Source organism: Anser cygnoides, chromosome 2 (genome assembly GCF_040182565.1).
Source record: "Anser cygnoides isolate HZ-2024a breed goose chromosome 2, Taihu_goose_T2T_genome, whole genome shotgun sequence".
Lineage (NCBI taxonomy): Eukaryota > Metazoa > Chordata > Aves > Anseriformes > Anatidae > Anser > Anser cygnoides.
Window position 1 is genome coordinate 55,337,114 of NC_089874.1, and position 24,427 is coordinate 55,361,540.

General features: G+C 40.8%; 1 protein-coding gene across 13 annotated transcripts in view; it reads left to right on the top strand.

The window, feature by feature from the left end:
• TNS3 (tensin 3) overlaps positions 1 to 24,427 on the top strand; it is a 258,576-nt gene that overhangs the window by 109,145 nt on the left and 125,004 nt on the right. For all 13 annotated transcript variants that reach the window (XM_066992134.1, XM_066992135.1, XM_066992142.1 and 10 more), the window contains 2 exons: positions 8,572 to 8,613; positions 23,808 to 23,857. In XM_066992134.1, the coding sequence (XP_066848235.1) occupies positions 8,572 to 8,613; positions 23,808 to 23,857 (92 nt within the window). The remainder of the gene's footprint in view (positions 1 to 8,571; positions 8,614 to 23,807; positions 23,858 to 24,427) is intronic.

Here is a 24,427-nt window from a genome sequence, read left to right on the forward strand (position 1 = left end):
AGAAACACTGTGTTTTAAATGAACAAGGAGGGTAGAGCATCTCCTGTGGCATACATATAAGGCTGATGGGTGTTCCCTGTTTATACTTATTAAAAGGAAGAATTTTTTTTAAGTAGCAGTATCATTTTATGTTTTGTTTTAATGGCTTTATTTTTGCTTGACAAAAGCAATTTTATGGAGCTGTTGACAAGAATCTGTGATTTTTTTTGATAGGAGGGGAAGACAGGATAAAAAATGTATTTATTTTTGGAGCAATTTTTGCTCATTCCATAGCAAATATTTTTTTATTTCTAACCACATGCATCTAATTTCCTTTGAACTGTCTGTATGGGAGGGTGAGGACAAGAATGCTTTGCCCTGTTTAGTATTCTTGAAATGCTGTGACTGGGAGGTACACAAGTAATGCACATTAGCTATAACATGTTGTCATGATGGCGTTAAAGGACTTTATATAGAGTCAAAGTTAATGGCTCCACTTGGAGTTAATGAGATGTGGAAGGTGTCTAACCTCCTGTTATTTTTGATTTGTGGTATAACACTGGGAAAATCATTCCATTAATATAGGTCTCAGTTTATCCCTGGAGAATAATAGTAACATTTCACTTCCTCTTACAAGTGGTATTAGGGAAAAAAATACCAAAATGAGACCTAATGAGGTTCTGTAACTTGCAGTCATGTTTTCCATGTGATGGTGCAGGTATTTTGCCTGTTGCACTGTGTTTTCTGAGTGGAAAAGAACTGAGAAACTGGAAATGGTGTACCTGAAATGAATAGTACTCAAGTCCTGTTGAAGTATATGGAGAAAACTGGAGTAGAAAGATATGGTAAGGAGGGGACGACTTTCACAATTTTGGTATGGAGTTTTTAAGATCATAAGATTTTTTTTTTTTTTTTAGATTTTTTGTGTTTTGCATTACTTTTCTTTCACCTGCATATCCTGTAGTCTTATGCATATGGCTTGTTTGCCATCTCTTTTCCATTTTCTCTTTCAGGACTAAAAGACGAGGAGTTTTATAATTGGCACAGCTACGTCTTAGAAAGGTCACACCATGCCAGTGTAGAAAGCAATGATAACGTCTTAAGAAAAAATGTCAAACTTTCACTGAAACCTTTAGAAATTTGTGAAGTAGCTCTTCCATCATAACATGTCTGATACTCTTGGTTAACATGTTTTGCTTGGACATGAGAATATTATTTCAAAGCTCCAATCCATTTGCAAATCAGAGACTTGAAATTGGATCTTCCACATCTCAAAGCACCATATTAGTTAGCCATTGAAAAGATTTGTTTGTACTTTTAATTCTAAATTTAACAAGTAGCAGGAGTAGCAGTATTTGGCTTAGGGGCAACCATTTTAAAGCCATGCAGTGAGCTTGAAGATACGGAGATTGGAAAGTATGGCCTTGGATGGACCAAGTTTGAAAGAATGGAGCTAGATGCTCAGCACTGAGTATGTGTATGTTTTATACACAGACTTTTATCTGAGGCGTTTTTTCCCCACAACTCATTTCCTCTCTCTTCCCCTTAAGTCAGAAGAAAAAGGCAACAATATGGTTGTGCTAGTTGAGACAGTTAATGTCAAGCCCTTTGTTACTGGCATTCTGTGCTCTCTTTCTGTAGTAAGGTGGAGAGAGCTGGCACTTCTGTCAGTGACAGAATACGAGGCATTTCAGTAGGGTCTTAACAAGCTGCAGAACTGCTTCAAAACATGAAAAATCAAAAAACTTCCTATTCCACGTTCCATTCATTAGTTATTCTGGAAAACTTTCAGACTATCCAGTGCTAAATTGAGCAATAGGAAAAACATCCCTGTGAACTGACAGACATGAGGTAAAACTAGCTTATGTTTTTATTTTATATAAAATAACATATCTAGTCTGTTATTTGTTCTGGAAGGATATGTACTGAGTTCAGCATCTGTTACGAGCCTTCTGGTGAAGAGCAAAACAGGTGGTGTGTTTTCCAAAGCACAGTGCTTGTGGAACCCATGAAATCTCGTTGTGAAGAGATCCCCAAGTGAATCCAAAACCTCTGTGTTTTGCATTTGCCTGTATGGATCTGTTTGTTTCCTCTAAGTAACAGTGAGTGTCCTAAGGGAACTGTGAAATAGTACTGATAAGGTTATAATGATATAGGTGTGTGTTTTATCCCTTTTGATCTGTTGAGAACAACTTCGAAGTTTCAATCAGATTAGGGTTTGTGGATGGAATTAATAGCACCAGTCAGTCTATATGTTAGATAGATTGAGAATAGAGATTTGCAACTAGAGTGCATCTGAACCTGCAATAGGAGTTTATTTTCTTTTCCTTTCTGTGGTGGAATCTTTGCTAGGGAGAAAATGAACACCAGTGATCTGCCAAAAAAAACCACAAAACAACACAGTTGACAATTGCAAAGCTGCATCTCTATGTCAAAGCATTGTTCCTGCAGCAGGTCTTGGTCATTTTCAGTTGGTAATGCTACTGATGTCTGCATGGGGGAGTTGTGTGGCCATGTAAGTATGTTGGGGTACTTGTCAACACACCTGCTGGGGTACCCATCTTGGGCAAATGCTGGTATTCCTAATATGGGGAAACATTGTGTTCCGGAGTGTGTATGTGTTGCTTTAAATTTTATTTTTAACATTTACCAAGCTGTAAGTTACTTCACGGTCCTTAAGTTGGTCAGCAAGGTGGTTCAGCAGAAAGGATCATAGAATGATTTGTAGAACATGACGTTTTAGCCCCCCTGCTGTGGGCAGGGGCACCTTCAAAGCCCCATCCCACCTGGCCTTGAACACTGCCAGGGATGGAGCATCCACAACTTCAGTGAGCAACTTGTTCCAGTATCTAACCACCATTGTAGTAAAGGATTTCATACAACTAATTTAAAATGACCATCTTTTAGTGTAAAACTGTTACCACTTGTCCTATTACTACAGTCCCTGACAAAGAGTCTCTCCCTGTCTTTCTTGTAGGCCCTCTTTAAGTATTGAAAGGCTGCAATAAGGACTCCCCAGAGCCTTCTATTCTCTAGGCTAAATAATCCCAACTCTCTCAGCCTCTCTTCACAAGAGAGGTATTTCAGTCCTCTGATAATTTTTCTGGCCCTTCTCTGGACCTGGTCCAAGTCCATGTCTTTCTTGTGATGGGTACTCTAGAACTTGACGCAGTACTCTAGGTGGGGTCTCTTAAAAGGGGAAGAATCCTGGGCATCTAGTGCTGGTGCTTGCCAGTAAAAGTTGGGTGGGTTGAGTTCCCCTCCCCCAGCAACTTCAGTTTAAAGCTCTCTACACCAGCTGGACAAAACTGTAGCCAAAGATGCTCTTCCCCTCCTCTGACAGATGAATCCCATCAGTCCCCAGTAGACCAGGTTCATCAGAGTCCCATGGTCTAAGAAGTCAAATCCCTGGATATGACACCCATTCCACAACCACTCATTGATCTGCTGGATTCAAGTGGTCCTTTCAAAGCCTTTTCCTTTGACCAGCAGGATCAAAGAGAAGACCACCTGTGCTCTAGAGCCTCCTACAGCTGCTACAAGGGCTCTGTATTCCTTCATGATATACCTTGGACTGCTTTTTGACAGTGTTGTTGGTGCCCACATGAAAGAAGAGCATTGGATGGAATAGCCTGTGGACTGTAGAAGTTTCAGTAGACTCTTGGCGAAGTCACTAGTAGGCAACATACCTCTCTTGAGAGTGGGTCTGGCTGGCAAATGTGAAGAGATTCACCTAAAACTATCACCTTTTCTTGATCGTCTTTTCTTGATTGCACTGGTTGTTATACAGGGAAAAGATCAAGCTGGCTTAGTCAGGGCCAGTGTCTCTCGTGATATGATGGATCCTTCCTCTTCAGTCCACAGAGCAGTGAAGTGGTTCTGCAAGGGTACCTCAGGCTTCAGGGGTATTCTCTTCCTCCTTCCTATCCCAGGAAGTGTTTCAGGTCAGGCTGTATGGGGCTTTGGCACCCTGCTCTACTGGAAGATGGTGTGTGTGTGTGGGGGGGAAATGACAAAATGATCTTTAAAGGTCCCTTCCAACCCAAATCATTCTATGATCCTATTACAAATTGTAGTCAGCTACACTGCAGCTGTAATAACAGCTTTACCATTACAACTAACATTCCATCTGTATCTTTATCCTCTAGAGTCCAGAAATAGTTTCACAAGGTTGAAAAATTCACATACAAATTTTATACAGAACAGGGATCACTTCATCCACCACTAAAATATAGTCACCTCTGGAACAAAACAGCTGTTAAAATGGCACTCTGCAACACTTCAGAGGAGTTTAGGATAAGAAGTGCAAACTTATGTAAGTGAAACTTCATATTTATCTTGCCCAATTAAAGCATAAACTAAAAGGGGTGGGAAAAGAAGAGGTAAAAATACACGATGAAACACGTTGTTCTTCTTCATAGATTTCACTGGCACGCTTCCAAGTGCAGACTAAGTGACAGGTAAAGAAGTAGTTGGTATTGAACCTTACTTACCTGTAAAGTGCATTCAAACAAGGACTGAGGGAAAAAGAAGTGTCAGGAAACTGCTTTCTGATTCTGGGTAAACAACAAGACTATCTTAAAATAGCACAGACAATAAAAACAAAACACAGTGGGAGAAGGATTTGGGGATACTGCTGGAAGAAAAGCTTGACTTGAGCTGGTAATAAACACTTGCAACTCAGAAAGCCAGTTGTATCCTGGGCTGCATAAAAAGAAGTGTGGCCAGAGCCATGTAAATGGATCAGAGATCAGCAGGAGAGCACTTGAAGAGCAGCATAAAGGAATTCCAGCCACTTCATTCAATAAAACAATTAATTCAGGGGACCAACTTAAATGCCTCTACGGAAATGCGCATAGCACGGGGAATAAACAAGAGATGTTAGGGATGTGCACATGCCTGAATGGCTATGATCTAATTGGCATCACAAAGATGTGGTGGGGTGGCTCCCATGACTGAGTGTTGGAATGAAGGATACATTAAGGAAGGACACATTACAGCTCTTAAGGAAGGACAGGCAGCGGAGACAAGGAGGGGGCATTGACCTCTATGTCCATTACCAGCTGGAGTGCTTGGAGCTCTGTCTGGGGATAGATGAGGAGCTAACTGAGAATTTATGGATTCAGGTTAAAGGGAGGACATGCCTAGTTGAGATTATAGTGGGAGTCTGCTACAAGCCATGCGATCAGGAAGACTGAGTAGATGAGGCCCTGTTCTAGTTAGATTCTGGGGGCTGAAGCTGATTGGTTCAGCCCAGCAAGGATCAGATGAGCTATATATATATATATATAAAGCAAACGAGCTATTTGGGGATCTCAAATATACTTGCACACACACACACACACACGCACACACTTGAGCAGCGATAGAATGCTGCTCAAGAGTAGATAGAATGCTCAAGGAAGACAAAGAATTTAATAATGAGTGTGCTTGTTAAAATACCGACCCCAGGGTGATGACAAGGGTAGCGACGAGTGTGATGCTTTTCTCAGTCATTGATGTTGTAGATAATTAGCCAGCTCATGGCTGGCATCCTACCGGTGTGGTAGGTGTCAACATCTTGCTGGTGTCCCTGCAGAGGCAATGTTGACCTTGTTTGATGTTCCTGCTTCCTCAACGCAGAACAACTTGCTCTATTTATATATATGTTTATATATAGGTTTTGCCCCTGCATGCTCCCGAACCTGAGGCAGCGCACAGTTGGCGGCCCCGGCCTCAGGGGAGCACTCAGCAGTCCTTGATAGGCTACTGTGATCACACGCAGCCGTGTGGCCAGCGCGTGCTGTGCGGATGGCAGCATTGTCTCATGCTGGATTACTTGCGGCCCGGTGTTGTATCACTGAACAAGCAGTATGTATCATTGCAAAGTCGGAGTTCCACCTTGCTAGTCTTACAACAATGCCTGTTTCACATAGACCTAACAGTTTTTAGCCCTAACAAAGGCCCTCTATAGACAGATAGGAGTAGCATCACATTCACAAACCCTGATCCTCATGGGAGACTTCGCTATGAAATCTGTTGGAGGGACAGCACGGTAGGGCGTAAGCAATCCAGGAGGCTCCTGGAATGTGTGGATAATAACTTCCTTCTCCAAGTGGTAGAGGAGCCAAGGAGGAGAGATGCTATGCTGGACCTGCCAGGGAAGCAGTCATGGCACTGAGCCTACCGGTGTTCAAGAAGCATTTAAACAATGCTCTTAGACACGTGATCTGATTTTTTTTTTTGGGTGGTCATTTCTTTGGGGACCCAGGAGTTGGACTTGATGATCCTTGTGGATCCCATCCAACTCGGATATTCTATGACCTCATTCTCACCAACAAGGAAGGGCTGATTGGGAATATGAACGTTAAAGGCAGCCTTTACTGCAGTGACCATGAAATGGTGGAGTTCAGGATCCTGAGGGCAGCGAGGAAGGGAACACAGCAAGCTTACAAACCTGGACTTTGGGAGAGCAGGCTTCAGCCTTTTTGAGGGATTTGCTTGGTAGAGTACCATAGGACAAATCTGTGGAGGAAAGAGGAGCCCAAGAAAGCTGGTTAATATTCAAGGATCACCTCCTCCAAGCTCAGGTTCGATGCATCCCAACAGTAAGTCAGGCAGAAATGCCAGGAGGCCTGCATGGGTGAACAAGTTGCTCCTGGCTGAACTCACAGAAAGGAAATGTACAGCGAGTGGAGGCAAGAGTGGGTAACATGGGAGGGATACAGAGACATTGACCATCCAGAGAGTAAGTTAGGAAAGCAGAAGCCCAGATAGAATTGAATCTGGCCAAGGATGTTAAAGGCAACAAGAAGGTCTTCTATAAATATGTCAGTGATGAAAGGAAGATTAGGGAAAATATGGACCCTCTCCTGAAGGAAACAGGAGACCTGGTTACAACTGACACAGAGAAGGCTGAGATACTGAACAGATTTTTTGCCAGTCTTCACTGGCAAGTGCTCTACCCCCATAGCCCAAGTCCCAGAAGACAAAGGGTCAGGGACTGGAAGAATGAAGAACTGTAGGAGAAGATCAGGTTTGAGACCATCTAAGGAACCTGAAGTTTGCTGATGATACCAAGGCGTGTGGTGTGGTCGATACACTGGAGGGAAGGGATGCTATCCAGAGGGACCTTGACAGGCTTGAGTGGTGGAACAGTGTGGACCTCATGAAGTTGAACAAGGCCACGTGCAAGGTCCTGCATGTGAGCTGGGGCAATCCCAATCAGAAATACTGGCTGGCCAGAGAATGGATTGAGAGCAGCCCTGAGGAGAAGGACCTGGGGGTGTGAGAAGCTCGACATGAGCTGGCAATGTGCTCTTGCAGCCGAGAAGGCCAACCGCATCCTGGGGCGCATCAAAAGAAGTGCGGCCAGCAGGTTGAGGGAGGTGATTCTCCCCCTCTACTCTGCTCTCGTGAGACCCCACCTGGAGGACTGTGTTCAGCACTGGGGCTCACAGCATAAGAAGGATGTGGACCTGTTTGAGTGGGTCCAGAGGAGGTTCACAACCTGATCTAACGGTAGTCATCCCCCATGGCAAGGGGGGTTAGAACTATATGAACTTTAATGGCTCTTCCAACTCAAACTGTTCTGTGGGGCATCCACAACCTGTCTTGGCAGTTTGAATGCTTCAGTGTCTTCTGAGTGAAACCTTGTTTTTTTTTTTTTTTCCACAGAATTTGAAATTGTCTTTTGAAGTAATATTGTAAATTTTTAAGTAAAATAAGTTGTTAAACATTATATATTGTTTTATGCACAGTAGTCTCTTTCTAGACATGTGGAACAGGACACACTGAAGTTTGGTGCAGTCTTATATAGCACCAATTTAGTTCCAGTGCTACTTACTTATTTCATTTGGATGAGTGTTTTTAAAGGTGAAATAGTTCTGTTGTTCTCACATGATGATCCTGAACGGTGAAATCCTTAATCTAGGTTATTTTCTTTTACAAAATGCCAAATCTCGCCCTTGTTGAAATCTAAAGCAAGACTTGAGAGCTTTTTACCCAATCTTGCCAATGTACTTCCCTATTACATTATGTTAATTTCATGCCAATTGGAGAGTCATAATTAAAAAAGCATGTACTGATGGTTGTACTTCTGGTGATTTTTTTCCGTTAGATTTTCCTAGTAGTGGATGGGCTAAACTTCTTAAAAGGTTTGCTTTAAATTAAAACAGATACAACTTAATGCGTTTTAAATCCACAAACACAGATTTTACATAGTACGTAAAGACTGAGCCAAGATAGTTCACGTTATCAATAACCCACACAAGTGTTCTTTTCCATCAAAAAGCATAGAATGAGAAATTGGACAAAATAAAAGAGGGAATGCACAGCATACCTCTTTGTGTATTCTGTAACTTGGAGTAAAGCACCCTCAGCAGTTGAACGTTGGTTTACAAAATCTGAATTAAGGGGATGATGATCTAAAATCAATTTGTTTTCCATATCTGTTTGAAAGATAGTTTGGTTGTTAATACTGTAGAATGTATGTGTACTTCTGAATGATTCATTTTGTTTGTTGTGTGAATATGTTAGAAGGGGATTTCTTATAATATATTTTAACTGTCTGGAAAAATAAAGTCCGTTTTGTTCATTTTTCTCATTTTGCAGGCAAACAACTTTGAGGCCTTTAAAAGTCATGTAACCAGAACTGTAAGTAATTACATTTTATTTATTTATTTTTCTTTTACTTGGCCTGCTATTTTCCTTTTTGTTATTTCTCGTTTTATTACATCCTTACAAAGCGTTCATTGCTAGCCCTTTTCAGGGCATGCTCTTAAGCTTCTACACTGAGTAAAATTGTCTTTGGGATTCCTTATGTGCTCTCTTCCCCACCTCCCCCATTTTGTGCATGAACAATGAAATGAACTTTGTGATCTTGTTGTGGTTCAAGCATGGCAGGCAGCCAAGTACCACAAAGCCGCTTTCTTACTGTCCCCAGATGGGATAGGGGAGAGAATCAAACAGGTAAATCAATCTGAGAAAACTCATGGGCTGAGATAAAGAAGTTAGCTATGTAAAGCAAAAGCTGCACATGCAAACAAAACAAAACAAGGAATTCATTTGCCGCTTCCCATCAGCAAGGAGATATCCAGCCACTTCCAGGAAAGCAGGCTCATCATGTTTAATGGTTTCCTGAGAAGATATATGCCATCGCTCTGAAAGTGCTCCCTTCCTCCTCCTTTACCCCAGCTTTTATTGCTGAGCATGATGTCATATGGTATGGAATATCCCTTTGGTCAGTTTGTCCTGGCTGTCTCTCCTCCCAACAACTGTCAGGGCAGCATGAGAAATAGAAAAGTCCTTGACTCTGTTTAAGCACCGCTCTGCAACAACGAAAACCATTGTTGTGTTATCACCGCTATTGTCGTCAAAAATCCAAAGCACAGAATCACACAAGCTTTTACAAAGAAAATTAACTCTATCCCAACCAAAACCATAACAGTTCCTTTATCTAAGTCAAGCAGAGGAGAATTAAAGAGAAATACTAAAATGTTTGTAGACTGATAACTTTCAGAGGGGTTCAGGAATTCAAGAGAGACTTTTTTCAGCAAGAACAGTTAAGAGTTCTTCTATTGTGGTCAATCTGTAATCAATCTTTTTGCATTTATTTGTTAAAGTGTGCCACATTATTTACAAAACAAATTAGATGTTCTTTTTGTTATTTGTAACTTTTTGTTATTATTGCTGGTGTAGTTCCAGTGGTACAAGTAATAGTAAATATATTTACTGTAGTGCAATAGAACCTAGTCTTCTAAGTGATGTAGAAATTTCTGTGAATGGGAAGTATTCAATATTTTAATACTGGTATCACTTATGAATATACTTCTAGCACAATTTCTGTGAAATAAGTAAAACCAGGAAGGAACAAAGGTCTTTTTGAGAACCTTTGTAATTATGTTTTATCAGAGGTGCCAAGTTTCTCTGATCCTGAAATAAATCATGGTAGATAACTATAGTTAACTGTCTGTTAACTGTGATGCAGGTATTTGATTCACCACTGTAAAGGTGAAGTTGGCATTTAAAAAGGAGCAAGGGTAAAGACTTAAAAGACATATGTGGCCTTCAGCAATTGATCATTAAAGAGCAGCTCTCTGCTGCAATAAATGAGCATCTATTTCACTGTGTTTGTCTTGCATGTTGCACTTTTTTCCAGTGTCATCTGTGGTTCAGTTCTGCAGGCTTCTTCTGATGTCACTCTTTGCATACTGTGAAGAGTTCTGATCCTTGACTACCTACGTAGGCAGGAGACAATCACAAAGGCTTTGTTGTCAGTAGTGTAGTTTGTTTATTTGGGGTGGCAATAATGTTTTTTGTACAGCCAAGGTAATCTCTATCCACACTGGATCCATACTGTTATCCACCGTTTCCTTGTAAAGTTGCAGTTATCTTTTAAGTTACTAGACCATATTTATTGAAAACAGTTAAAATATCTAGTGAAAAAATTTTGTCTATTTGCTTCATTCTGCTTTTTAGACAAATCAACTAAAAATAAAAAAAATCAGAATAGAACAAACTTCTTAGTTATATGCATGTGAATAATTGGTTTTGATGGCTGTTTCTAATGTAACAAACATGAAGCAAAATGAGACATATCGTGAGGAAAATATTTTTTTTGTTTGTTTTTAGTAGGAAGTTGTTAGCTTAATTCTGTTTAACATCTGAACACATTCGAGCTCTTTCTCTTCGTAGTGGTAGCTTACTAGAAAAGCCAAGATTTTGTTTCTCCTCCCAGGCCCTTTTTTTCTTTCTGTACTTGTGGTAGCTCATGCACAGCTAGCCATTCTGAAGACAGTCTTAGTGGCAAGCTGTGTGTGTTTTTTTTGTTTTGTTTTTGTTTTTTTTTAGCTGTGCCTTTTGGCCTATTATGTTTTGTATTGGTTATTATTGGCCCATTAATGTATTGCCTGAAATACTTACTAGCTACTTCCCACGGATTGGTACCTACGACATGGATGGAAGTAAGCAGGTCATTGGGAAATAGAGGAAAGTTACGACTAAAACACTCTGAGAGGAACACCTATCCTTGTTTGAAAAAGAGAGGAGGTGGAAAGCTGCAGGGCTGTGGGATTCATAAATGCTGTCTTCAGACAGTGGAACAAGATGCAGCCAGTGCCTTTGTGGGGCTGTTGCAGCTCTGGTTCTGTGATCCATGACTGCAGCTCACACCCTGCAGCTCACGCCTGCCACTGGCCAAAGTTGGGTGATGCTACTTGTGCCTTTGTGAGAACATATTTAAGAACGGAAAAAATAGCTGCGCAACAGCAGCTGGGAGAGTGGAGTGACAAAATGTGAGAGAAACAACCGTGCAGATACTGAGGTCAGTGAAGAAGGAGGGGGAGGAGGTGCTCCAGGTACTGGAGCAGAAATTTCCCTCCAACCCATGGAGAGGCCTGTGGTGGAGCAGCCTGTCCCTCACAGGCCATGGTGTACCATCACAGAGCAGATCTCCACGCTGCAGCCCGTGGAGGAGCCTGTGGTGGAGCAGGTGGATGTGGCCTGGAGGATTCTGCAGCCCATGGAGAACCCACACAGGACCAGACTCCAGGCCAGAACTGCAGCCTGTGGAGCGGAGCCCATGCTGAAGCAGTCTGTTCTTGAAGGACTGTACCCCATGGTATGGACCCATATTAGAGCAGTTCTTCAAGAACTGCAGTTTGTGGGAAGCCCATGCAGGATCAGTTCAGGAAGGACTGCATCCTGCGGGAGGGATCCCACACTGGAGAAGGGGAACAGGGTGAGGAGGAAGGAGCAGCTGAGACAGTGTTATGGAATGACCGCAAACCCCGTTCCCTGTACCTCTGTGCCACTCAGGGGGAGGAAGTAGAAGAGGGTAGATGGGGGGGGAACGTATTTTCAGTTTGCTTTTAGTTCTCACTGCTCTGGTCTGATAGTAACAGACAGTAAATTATATTAGTCTCCATATGCAGAGTCTGTTTTGCCTGCAGTGGTTAATTGCTGAGTGATCTCCCTGTCCTTATCTCAACCCATGAGGTTTTTTTCATCATATTTTCTCCCCCCGTTTCTTTGAGGAGGGGGAGGAAGAGAATGGTTGTAAAAGAGCTTAGCTTAGCTAGCCAATGGTGTGAAAACATCACATATTCTTGTTCTTCTTTTTGTTGTATTAATGAAATTGAAAGAGACTGCTTTAACCCATCTGAGCCCTTTTTGGCTCTGGGGTTTCTCTCTTCTTTCATCTCCTTTCCATCTTGTTTCATAATATCTGCTCCAGGAAAGAAAAGTTATATTGCTTTCTCCCAGCAATGTGGCTACTAAAAATATTTCTAACGTCAGCCCCTACTGCTTTACAGGAAAGCTGTGTAAACATCAACATACAGATTTGGGCTTGAATTCTAGATAGTATCAGAACCAAAATTTTGTTATGTTTTGATATTGACATATTAAAAACAAGAAAACAAGGCTTCTTGTTTCAACTAAAGGCTGACAGAAGTGATTTTTCTCTTCTTTCCAAGAATTATGTCCATCAGCACATGTAATTTTCTGTTAGTAAAGGGCTAAATTATGGATGAATATCTGATTCAGTTTGCATCTTCAGTGAGGTCAGACAGAAACTCAGGAGATCTGCTTCTGATCTGTTCTCCTGCCACCACATTCTTTTCTTTCCACTGTAGATACCACCGTTCTTTTTATAGAATTAGGAAATAGAGCACACATATAGGAACTTTGTGTTAGGTGTCATTGAGTCATGCTGTATGGGAATTCTACAGAGCCTCATCCTTAATGTAGTAGGTGTAAATTAATGTAGTAATTTACATTACTTGTTTTATACCCTGTTGTGTCTGCTGTGCTTAATTGAATTGCCTGTGGATAGTATTCATTCAGGAAGCTCATTCAAACCTCTGAAGTAATTATGAAGCTGGGCTACAACCAGAGGTGGAACACATGTATTTCAGTCAGCTGAGGTAAATTCCTTACATAATACTCAACATGATAATACTTAAATACAGACATAGTAAGTTTCCCTTATGTTTGCAATGGCACTCTGGTCTTGTAGAGAGCTATGTGAAACAGCTGTAAGATTAGAACTGTGCCTTGGGTGAAAGCTTACATATGGGCAATGTCATGGAAGAGGGATGGTGGAAGTGTGCAGAGCTCACTTCTTGCTACATGGACTTTTACTTCCTTGGGTAAGTAAATCTAGCTACATACAGCTTGCAAAGCTAGCTTTGCTATCTTTTCTGCTTTCTCTACCACCATTTGTATGCAAGGTAAGGGGTTCCTTACAAGTTGTATAAAAGTCATCTTTGCAGCAGCTTTAAATTAGTCTGAGGAGAGGTGACTGAAATAGCAACATGGTCTGTCTTTGCAAAAGAAGTTTCTCAAATGCATTGTGCCTGGAATAAGAATGGCTTTTTCTGTATTCCCAGTGTCACACAGCCTCAGGAAGGGAGAACAGTAAAACACCTTGTGATTGCTGGTTTTCTTCTGAAAAACTTCTGCTTCTCTGGTTCCCAGAAGTATTAAATGACAGTATCGAAGTGTTGGTGAATTCCCTTTCTTAGTGATTGCTGGATGATTCCCTTGCTGGGTGAATTCCATCTTGTTGATCTAGCATTTTAGATATTTCCTCTGATTAACCTTATTATTGAGTTACCTATGACCAGCATTGTGACCTACATTCATCTGTTGTCAGCAGATACAATGAGCTGTCTATATTTCACATCACTTTTGTGTTTTAACTAATATAATAACATAATATAGTGCTGTGCGTTGTCTAGCTTTGATGTGATGGTGTGTATTACGGGAGATATGCACATTGCTTCCTGGTGAGATCAAACTCACCTGGATCTCTTAGGCTCACAAAACAGACCATTGTCATTTGCCTTTGGAGGAGCCTGCAGACTGGTGTTGTGTCTCGGCACTGCTGTGTGCCAGCAGTTTTATGCATTTGCAGCCTGAGCATACTGATCTGAAAGTAACTCAAAAAGAGTAAAATTTAAATAAAAAAACAGAACATGGAAGTGTGAGACTCGTCCTGCATAAAAGGGGGAAACGGGGCAACAGAGAAGAGTGTGAAATAAATTACATTTGCCAGAAATGAGGTCTGTATCTTGATTAGCTCTTAAAAGAGAAACTCTGGCCTTCTTTGCGTTGAATTAGTGCACAGTGTGTGCCTGAATGAGAAAAAGAGGAAGTTGAAATAAGGAGTAAAGGAGAAAAATAAGAGGCTAAAGATTAGGAAGAGAAACCAAAACATTTTGAATCTCACTGGAGACTTAGGAAAATTATATGGAAAGATCATTCATAGCTACCAGACAGTATATGTTAACCACAGAAGAGAACTGTATGTTAACAGCTAAGGAAAAAGATCATACCTACAGATAATTGTAATCAATGTGTGTATTGTGGCTAGTATGATGCTGCTTCAAGGACATCTGTAATGTTAAGAGTTACTTGAATTTTAATTTTATTGTTCATTCCCGTTAGTCAGTTCCTTTTCATTCAGACTAACATACCAAATCTTCTGCTGAGGAGTAAGAAACACAGTACAGTTGTTGTTATCAAAAAATGGTAACATTTTGAGGCATTTGGAAAATGTCTCATAGCTCGATACTGATTAAGAGTGTCTAGCTGGTGTAGAGAATTTACTATGCCAGTCTGAACTTTGCAGCTTTTGGCAAGAACAACAGGAACACACTGCAAGCAGTTTTGCAGACTCATCGTGTTGTATCTGTGAATTCCTTTGCCTTTGCTGTTTCCGGTACCAAGCAGTATTTGTCATTTGTAAGAGATGAGTTGCTGAAGCATTCTTTGTATGAAAGACTCCCACCATCTACTCAGAAATGCTCAGCTAGCCCAACAGTTTTAAAAACTACTCCCATATAAGAAATTGCTGTCCTGTTTCCTGGAATGCTTATAGTGAGACATTCTAATTGTTATTTAAGTTTTCTGATGGTTTTATGCACGCTTATTAATTATCCATTAAAATAAAAGCTGCAATGTTGCAAGGCACATGCAAATCACTAAAGGTTTTGGAACGACTTGAAAGAGGCTGCTGCGTATCCTGGCTACACTCTAGTGTTGACATGACTAACTCACCTAAGCAGGGTTTCTCTGTAGTATTGTGTATTACATAATAGTGGTTAGGGCTAGTTGCTAACTTCACGAAGTTCAACGTGAACAGTTAATCTTGACATTGTAGACCTAAGGGTTCAGAAATACTATGGTTTTCCAAATAGAAATAAGTATAGCTGTAAAATTGTGTGTGAGGTAAAATCATAGAATCATAGAATGGTTTGGTTTGGAAGAGACCTTGAAGATCATCTAATTCCAACCCCCCTGCCATGGGCAGGGACATCTGGCCTTAAACACCTCCAGGGATGGAGCACCGACAACTTCTGCAATCACCTGGCAGCATCACTGGTGCCCATGTGAAACAGCAGCAGTGGATAATAGTCCTTAGGCTGTACAAGGCTTGGCAGTCTCTTGGTGACATCCCTGATATGGGTCCCTGACAAGCAGCAGACTTCTCAAGAGCAAATCAAATAGGCAAATGGGTGCCTGGGTGTCTCTGTACCTTTCACAAAAGAGTCTCCTGCTACCATCACCCATTGAGTTTTCTTAGTTGCACTGGTTGTTATGTGGGGAGCAGACAGGGCTGTCTTACTCAGCTCCACCCATGCAACGGGTCTTTCCTTTTCAGTCAGCAGAGGGATGAAGTGGTTCTGTAAGGACCCCCCAGGCTTTGGGGCAAGACTTCCTTCTGATAGTACTTGTCATTGCCAACTTCTGTTCTCCTGTGTTCTTGTCCCCCTTTCTGTTTGTGCTGGTGAGGGAGTTTTGGGCTGTTTGGCCGTGGAATGGAAAACATAAGTTGTGCCTCATTCTTACTTGAGTATGGAACTTGGGCACATTCAGTATTCTCACTTGAAGTTCCCTTAGTAGAAACAATTTGTTCTGTGTCTTTTCTTTGTTATGAATTTCAAATTTTCAAAGAAGTGAAAAGGATGGATTGAAGACCCAGCTATACGAGGAACTTTGAGGCTTTGGGCAGAGCCATTCTTGTGAACCTAAGTGAGTTGGAAAACGGTCTTCCTGCCCTGGTTGACTTTCTGTTAGTCCATCAAACTGGCAGAGGGAACTCCAAATACAAGTGCCCGAAAACTCAATTAGAGTCCTATAGTTAACTTGTTTAGGGCAGCCTCGCCTGTCTTGACTGCTGTGTTTAGGGGAAGAATCATGGGAGCAAAACAGCTCCCATTATTGACTAAAAGTCAGGCTAGTTTTTAGCAGGGAGACAGCAAGCTGGGATTTATAACTTCTGCAGACACTGCTGCTTGCAGGGGACATATCCGTCTTGACTCTTATACCACACAGGTGAACAGGTTATTTTTACAGAATGCAGTATACAGAACAAAAAGTATACAGCCAAAAAGCTATTTGCAGTAGAAATTATAAAACTTGTCTTCAGAGAGTCAATTCTAACGAAGTATTATTTATTTATTTTTAATATTTCCTGCAGGAATATAGTAACAGAAAGCCGTTTATATACACAATGCATATTTTTTTAATTTCTCACATTAGGAATCATTCTAAAACCAGAAGACAAAATATTATGCAAATTTTAATTCTCATGCAAGACATCTAAAGATATGTTTCCACGTAGCTTCTAAAAGCAACTACTGTTACAGTAGGAGTCATAATCATGGAACAGCCCAATGTTTGGTGTACTTCATTGTCCTGTCTTCAGTACCCCAAAGTGTACAGAACTGTTATGTCTTAGAACAGGTTAGAGAAATTCTGATCCCTATCCACAGCTTGGGGAATGAAAATATTATCATAAACTTTGTTAAAATAGTTTGTAAAAATAGTTTGTTAAAATAGGTTTGATAGAGGAACCAATGAGGAGAGGTGCTGTGCTGGATCTCATTCTCACCAACAAGGATGGGTTGGTGGGGAATATGAATGTCAAAAGCAGCCTTGGCTGCAGTGATCATGAAATGGTGGAGTTCAGGATCCTGAGGGCAGTGAGGAGTGATGCATTCCAGCAAAGAGGAAGTTGGGCAAAAATGCCAGGAGACCTGCATGGATGAACAACAAGCTCCTGACCAAGCTTAATCAGAAAAAGAAGGCCTCCAGAGAGTGGAAGCAAGGACACACAGCCTGGGAGGGATACAGAGTCATTGCCCGAGCAGCCAGGGATCAGGTTAGGAAAGCTAAAGCCCATTTAGAATTAAATTTGGCCGGGGACATCAAAGGCAATAAGAAAGTCTTCTCTAGGTACGTCAGTGATAAAAGGAAGACTGGAATTCTGGGCTCTCTCTGGAAGGAAACACGAGACCTGGTCACCTGGGGTATGGAGAAGGCAGAAATACTTAATGACTATTTGCCTCAGTCTTCACCAACAAGAGCTCCAACCACATAGCCCAAGCACCAGAAGGCAAAGGCAGGGACTAGAAGAATGATGAACCACTCAGTGTAGGAGGAGATCAGGTTTGAGACCATCTAAGCAACCTAAAGGTGCACAAGTCCATGGGACCTGAAGAGATGCATCCAAGGGTCCTGACGGAACTGGTGGATGAAGTTGCTAAGCCAGTGTCCATCATATTTGAGAAGTTGTGGCAATCTGGTGAAGTTCCCACTGACTGGAAAAGGGGAAACATAACCCCCTTTTAAAAGGGGGAAAAAGGGAAGACCTGTGGAACTACAGGCCAGTCAGTCTCACCTTTTTATCTGGCAAGATCATGAAACAGATCCTTCTGGAAACTGTGCTAAGGCACATATAAATCAGGAGGTGACTGGTAAAAGCCAACATGGCTTCACTAAGGGAAGATTGTGCCTGACAAATCTGGCCTTCTATGATGGGGGTACAGCATTGGTGTATAGGGGAAGAGCAACTGACATCATCTACCTGGACTTCTGCAAAGCATTTGACACTGACCTCCAGGATATCCTTGACTTGACATTGGAGACATGGCTTTGATGGATGGACAACTCCGTGCATAAGGAATTGGCTCAATGATCTCACTCAAAGTGTTGTGGTCAACAACTCATTCTCCAAGTGGAGATTAGTGACAAGTGGTGTTCCTCAGGGGTCAGTATTGGGACCAGCACTATTTAACATCTCTGTGGTGACACGAACAATGGGATTAAGTGCACCCTCAGCAGGTTTGCTGATGACACCAGGCTGTGTGGTGTGGTCGATACACTGGAGGGAAGGGATGCCATCTAGAGGGACCTTGACAGACTTGAGAGGCAGGCCTGTGCAAAACCTCATGAAGTTGAACAAGGCCAAGCGCAAAGTTCTGCATGTGAGCTGGGGCAATCCCAATCAGAAATACAGGCTGGGCGGAGAATGGATTGAGAGCAGCCCTGAGGAGAAGGACCTGGGGGTGTTGGTTGACGAGAAGCTCAACATAAGACAGCAATGTGCTCTTGCAGACCACAAAACCAACTGTATGCTGGGGTGCATCAAAAGAAGCATGGCCAGCAGGGCTGGGGAGGTGATTCTCTGCCTCTACTCTGCTCTCGTGAGACCCCACCTGGAGGACTGCATTTAGCTCTGGGGCCCCCAGCACAAGAAGGACGTGGAAGGATTAGAATGAGTCCAGAGGGCCACAGAGATGATCAAGGAACTGGAACACCTCTTCTATGAGGAGAGGCTGAGAGAATTGGCTTTGTTCAGCCTGGAGAAGAGAAGGCTCCAGGGAGACCTTAGAGCAGCCTTCCAATACCTAAAGGGAGGGGGGGCCTACAGGAAAGCTGGGGAGGTACTGATAGGACAAGGAATAATGGCTATAAACTAAAAAAGGGTAGGTTTAGATTAGATAAAAGAAAAATTCTTCACAATGAGAGTGGTGAGGCATTGGAACAGGTTGCCCGGAGAACCTATTGATGCCCCATCCCTGGAAGTGTTTAAGGCCAGGTTGGATGGGGCTTTGAGCAACCTGATTTAGTGGGAGGTGTCCCTGCCCATGGCAAGGGATTGGAACTAGATGATCTTTAAGGTCCCTTTCAACCCATACCATTCTATGACTCTGAAAATGCATTCATTTCTGTTGATTATCTGTCTATTAATAGTTGTATTTTTGGCTCTTTGAATTGGTGGTATTTCAAACAACTATGTGGCAAAAAGTTTCATGAGCTAATTAAAAGCTATGTAAACTGCATTTAATTTTACTTATAGATTCAAGTTGTCTGGTGTTTATATCAATATTAAAAATAGGAACAAATAAAATATTTATATCACAAATAAGTCTGTGTCATTCTTCCAAAATATGCCCTGATTCTTTAAGTTACAGATTACTCATTAAGTTGCATATCGCTTAATGTTTCTGATAGCTGTAGTTTCTCATTGACCCATTCTTACACTTGCTAATGCTCACTCCAAGAAGAAGCGTGAGAGAGAAGATGAACTAAATGAATGCATATACAGTCCTGGAGGCATGAGTTTTCAGTAGTGCTGTTACTCAGAACTGCATGTAGTTCATAGAGAGCTATCAGCTGCTTAAAATAACCCAGTCCTTGAATCCAGTAGTTCTTGTATTCTGCTGAGATTGCGTTTAAGCAGACATTGTATTATTATTCTTCAGTGCCAGAAGCAGGGCCTTGGAAAAAGGCTACTGAATGATTTGTCATTTGAATTTTCATTCCTTAGACCGTCTTATCTCAAAACGGATAAATCATTGTGAGACCTGACCCAACGTGTGAAATTTCTGACCCAACGTGTGGCCCAAATTTCTAGTTCTGCTTTGGTATTGGACACCAGCAGTTTGCACAATAGGTTTTTGATTTTTCCAGACTGCTGCATAAAAGATAGTAAAGCACTATACTGACACTATACAAATGAATTTATCCAGGAAAAACTGATCAGCCTTCACCATTTATCCTTTCCATAAACTGTCTGCTCTTTGAGACTTTAGTACTGAGGGTTTTAGCCTATGAAGCGTGTACTAATTGTCATCCAAGTATTATTCATCAAAGTCTTATTCAATATTTTGAAAGGATGAGGATGATGTATTTTTACAGATACATATATACATATACAGATCCAGATACATTTTTTAAAAACATTTTTTATAGCCATGATTTTTTTAGTTTATAATCCTCATTTTTTCTCTTGAGAGACAGCCTTTTTTCATAGTCTTTCTTCATAGGGAGGGGATGCAGGCTTGTCAGGAAGGTTATTTCTTCTTCTTTCGGTTTTTTATTTTAGGTTATTACAGGTTATGTCTGTATTCCTTCTGTTCTGGACTAATGCAGAAAGTGTCTGGAACCTCAGTGCTACCATTACACCCATACCTATGTCAGATGCCCTGTACTGTACCTGTTTGAATTATTTTGAATTATTTTTTTTTCTGAAGCTGTGGAGCAAAACTATGCTGGGACATTTACCTTCTCATGACTGTTGTGATCTGGTAAAAATGATGTAGAATCGAATATGGGCCTGTTTCTTAGCTTCTGCATCAAATTTTTGGTGGTCTTTGGGATGGTCTCCTGAGGACTGCGTTATTGAGAAAGTTGGCCTAGCAGGCTCTGCGGTGAACCCATGACTGGGTGCAGGTGCCAAAGATGATAAAAGGAGCGGTAAGGAGGGTGTGAAAAGGAAGAGCTTGACAGCTTGAATTTTCACTGGAAAAGGGCAGTAACATACAGTAATATACAAAGAATTTGTTCTCCAATATCATCATTCTGTGCCTGGAGAGAAGACAGTTGTCACATGAAAAGTAATTGCTTCCCCCTTCTGGCTTTCATGGAATGACTAGCTAAATTTATCTCACCAAAAGGTTCTTTTCACTTACTAGGGATGACTTTTTATTGTAATTGTTTGGGATTGATCTGTGTGTTATATATTTAAAAAGTCACTAAAATTGAATGAGTAGGTAAAATGAAGAAGTTTTCTTTATTCAGAACTCTGCCTCTCAGATGACTGATTATACTGTTTGCATTGCCAAGCAGTCCCAGAGAAACAGGGGAAAAGAACAACGTGAAAAACTCAAAGGAAAAATAGTATCGAGGTGGTTTGTCCTACTGGCAACAAATGTAGCACTGTTTCCACTGGATCTATGCTAATTACTACTTTGATTTTTTAGCCATGAGTAACTAAATACCTCATTTTGAGCAATTATTTTTTGTTCCTTTTCTCAACACAAAATGAAAATCAGATCTAGTTTTGAAAGATTTTCTTTGTGATCCTCGATCCTGGGAGGTGCTATCCTGTATTTGCTGTCTTGCAGGGCTAGCCGTGGGTGGAGTTGATTTTGCCATTATGTGTGGTCTGCCCTATGCATCTGTATTCTGTACCTGGTGAAACTGGTATTCTGCTGTTAGATGTATAGTTGTTTTGGCTCTAAATGAGGAGGAATCCATTCGTATTAGTGAAATTAACCTGAAATAGCACAGAGCTGATGGAAAAATGAAAGACAGTTACATAAGTTCAAGATTGGTTTTAATTGGCTATTAAACCTAAATTAAGTCAGAAGCATGGAAAGATATGGCTCACATTTACAGATTGTCTTTTGCGAGAAATGCTCTAACAGCTTCTTCATGTTTGAGAACACATTTAGGTGTACGTATATATGGTATGTGTTTCATCAAACCTTTAAAAAGGTGTTTCAGCAACCATTTTGCCTCTCTGCCATGCCATGCATAAATTGTCTTCAAATTGCAGCAGGGGCGGTTTAGGCTGGATATTAGGAAAAAAATTATTCGCTGGAAGGGTTGTGAAGCATTGGAACAGACTGCCCAGGGAAGTAGTTGAGTCACCGTCCCTGGAGATATTTAGAAAACCTGTAGATATGATGCTTAGGGACATGGTTTAATGGTAGACTTGTCAGTACTAGGTTAACAGTTGGACTTTATGATATCAGAAGTCTTTTCCAACCTCGATGATTCTTATGACTCTTACGACTCTTTGTTGGATTTTGCTAAATGTTTTATCTGTGAGGGGAAAAGATAGTGCTATAGTCATTAACAAAAATAAACAAAACAAATAGTAAAAAGAAAAAATGAAAAAAAAAGATAAATCACTAGCATCAAGACATGGAGGAGGGGAGGAAGTGACTAGAATCTAGAGGACATGCAGAAAAATGGGGGGGAGTGTTCTTAATTGTTTGTCCATTTGTCAACAAGAGCCAACAACTGTTTGTCCATTTGCTGACTGTAGTCAACATATAATGTACAAGACAATCTTTGAGGGGTTAACTAAAATTTAGTAGTTTCCTGTGCCATCTGTAGACCATGGGAAGTTTCTTATGCTTAATCAAAGTATTCATGTAAAAGAGAACCAATAATGACAGATGAGAGTATTGCAGCTATTGAGACCATGCAATGCTTAAACTTTCTGACTGCAAACCTAAATTTCTATCAATTGATTCTCTTATGAAAGCATTGAAAAATATACTCAATTTATTCCAGTAACAGTCCTGCAAGTCTGAGCAGAAGCATGAGCTGAAGTGATTTTGCTTTAGGGGAATTTAGTGTGACTTTAGTGTGTACTCCCCTTTGTTCAGTAAGAGTAACTATGCGTTATAGAGTGTCACAATTTTCTCCCCGATAAACCTGAGTGATAGAATTTCTCTCACCTAATTTTAGCTGTCTCAGAATTAAATACCTGTGTGGTAGTCATCTAAGCTCCCTTTGTATGTAATGGAGAGAAACGGAGAAACCTAGAGGGAACAGAATCCCCTCCAGAATAGACTTTTAGAAAAAAGGCAGCTATTATTACACTAACACTAAATAATAATAAGAAAAGCATCAACAACAAACTTTACATTTAGATATATTCTTTATACAGAAAATCAGAAGTTCATTTTAATATCATGCATTGGTACCTCCATAACAGAAAGACCTCATCCATCTTCCTGCCCTGCATTTATGCTTACTACACAGAAAATTGCACAGAAAAGCTTATGTAGTGGAAGGGTAAGAGCTGGTAAGTTGATAAAGCCTGTCTGTTTTGGCTACGTGGATGATATATACCCAAACTTATGCTAGGCCTTAAAACTTTCCATACAGTGGCACTGTATATCAAAAGCTAGGACACATACAAACACACGACTGGCATATTTCGTTCCAGAATTTCTGGAAATGAGCTGTTCTGGCAAATTTTAAATAAGTACATCTGATTGCAAAAGGTGTGCCTCACTGAAGTGCTTGTTCCCAGTTCCATGAATTCTTGTCTTTACTTACATAGAACAACAGAAAATAAGGAAACTTCATGGTATTTTCAGCTTCTTTTTACTCAATCCTTTCTTAGGATTGTGAAGGCTATAGGTAAGACACCATGAGTGCTACAGTAAGTTAATAGGTAAAAACTGAAATCCATGAGAAAGCTTTCAGTGTGTTTTTTCAGTTAATTTTGTTTTTGTAAGTAGAAAGGAATTAGGGGAACATCTTTGCCTCTACTTCCTTGGTCTTTGTTGGTTGCATAGATCTATCCATTACTTCTGCCTTTTCTGATAAATGTTGACTAAACCTCTATTTAATCTGAATGAGCAGTCACATAGCAGCCTCCTTTGATAAGAAAAGAAGTGACAAAATGATTCGCTATTCAAGCTCCAGCTTCTCAGAAATCTGTTGAATGTCTGCTTTAATCTTAGTGCAGAGTTACCAAAGACTTCAACGGTGTTAGACAACCAGTACTTTTCTGGTAGTAGTGAGTCCGTGTATGTTCTGCATGAAGAGTTGGACATAACCTGGTTCATAACCACAGTGTTTGCAATTGTGATCAAAACATAAGATGATACTCTCTTATCCTGTTTTTGCAATAGTTTTCCACAGTAGGGATGTAGTAAAGGAGGGTGATGGGGCCAGGGAAGCAGGAACAGTGACATAAATGCAGCAGGAAAGCTACTGGATTGATCCCTCTGCTTTATTTGTTCCAGAATTCCAGCAGTGTTTCGAAGAACTCTTTCAGTTGTGACAAGGGATCACAGTAAGTATTTCTTTAATATTTGGTTTAGTAGCGTCAAGTGCTGTCACATTATTTGTGGTTTAGATTTTTGAGATAGCTTTCTCTGAGACATGTCCAGCTGTGCAAAGTTAATTTTTACTATCCCTCTGTGAGATAGACATATTTGAAGAGCTTACTTTTAACTTAGTGACTGTCATCTTCTGATTGTTCTATTAGGAAGGATATAGGTATCAGGTAAGGTATCTGGTTTCACCCTCAACTGGGAGAAGTAGCAGAAGTTAGAGGAAACAGTATCTGTAAACTAACCCATGCAATTATTTGTATTATATTAGTGTCTGTTACAGTTTGGGGACTGGTTTTGGATTCACCTCAGTGTTTCTCAAAGCAGATTTCAAGATGGTATCTATCTGCAATGTTTTACAGACCACTGGTAAATCTACTAATGCGTAAAGCATTTGTGGAGTTTTACAGAGACCTGTGCAGCCATAAGTATCTGTATGTTGTGGGGATTTTTGTTTTTGCTTTTCTTTGTTTTAACTCCCACATTTCTTGCACTAGTGTTTGCGAAAGTTAATTGTATTCATCTTACTG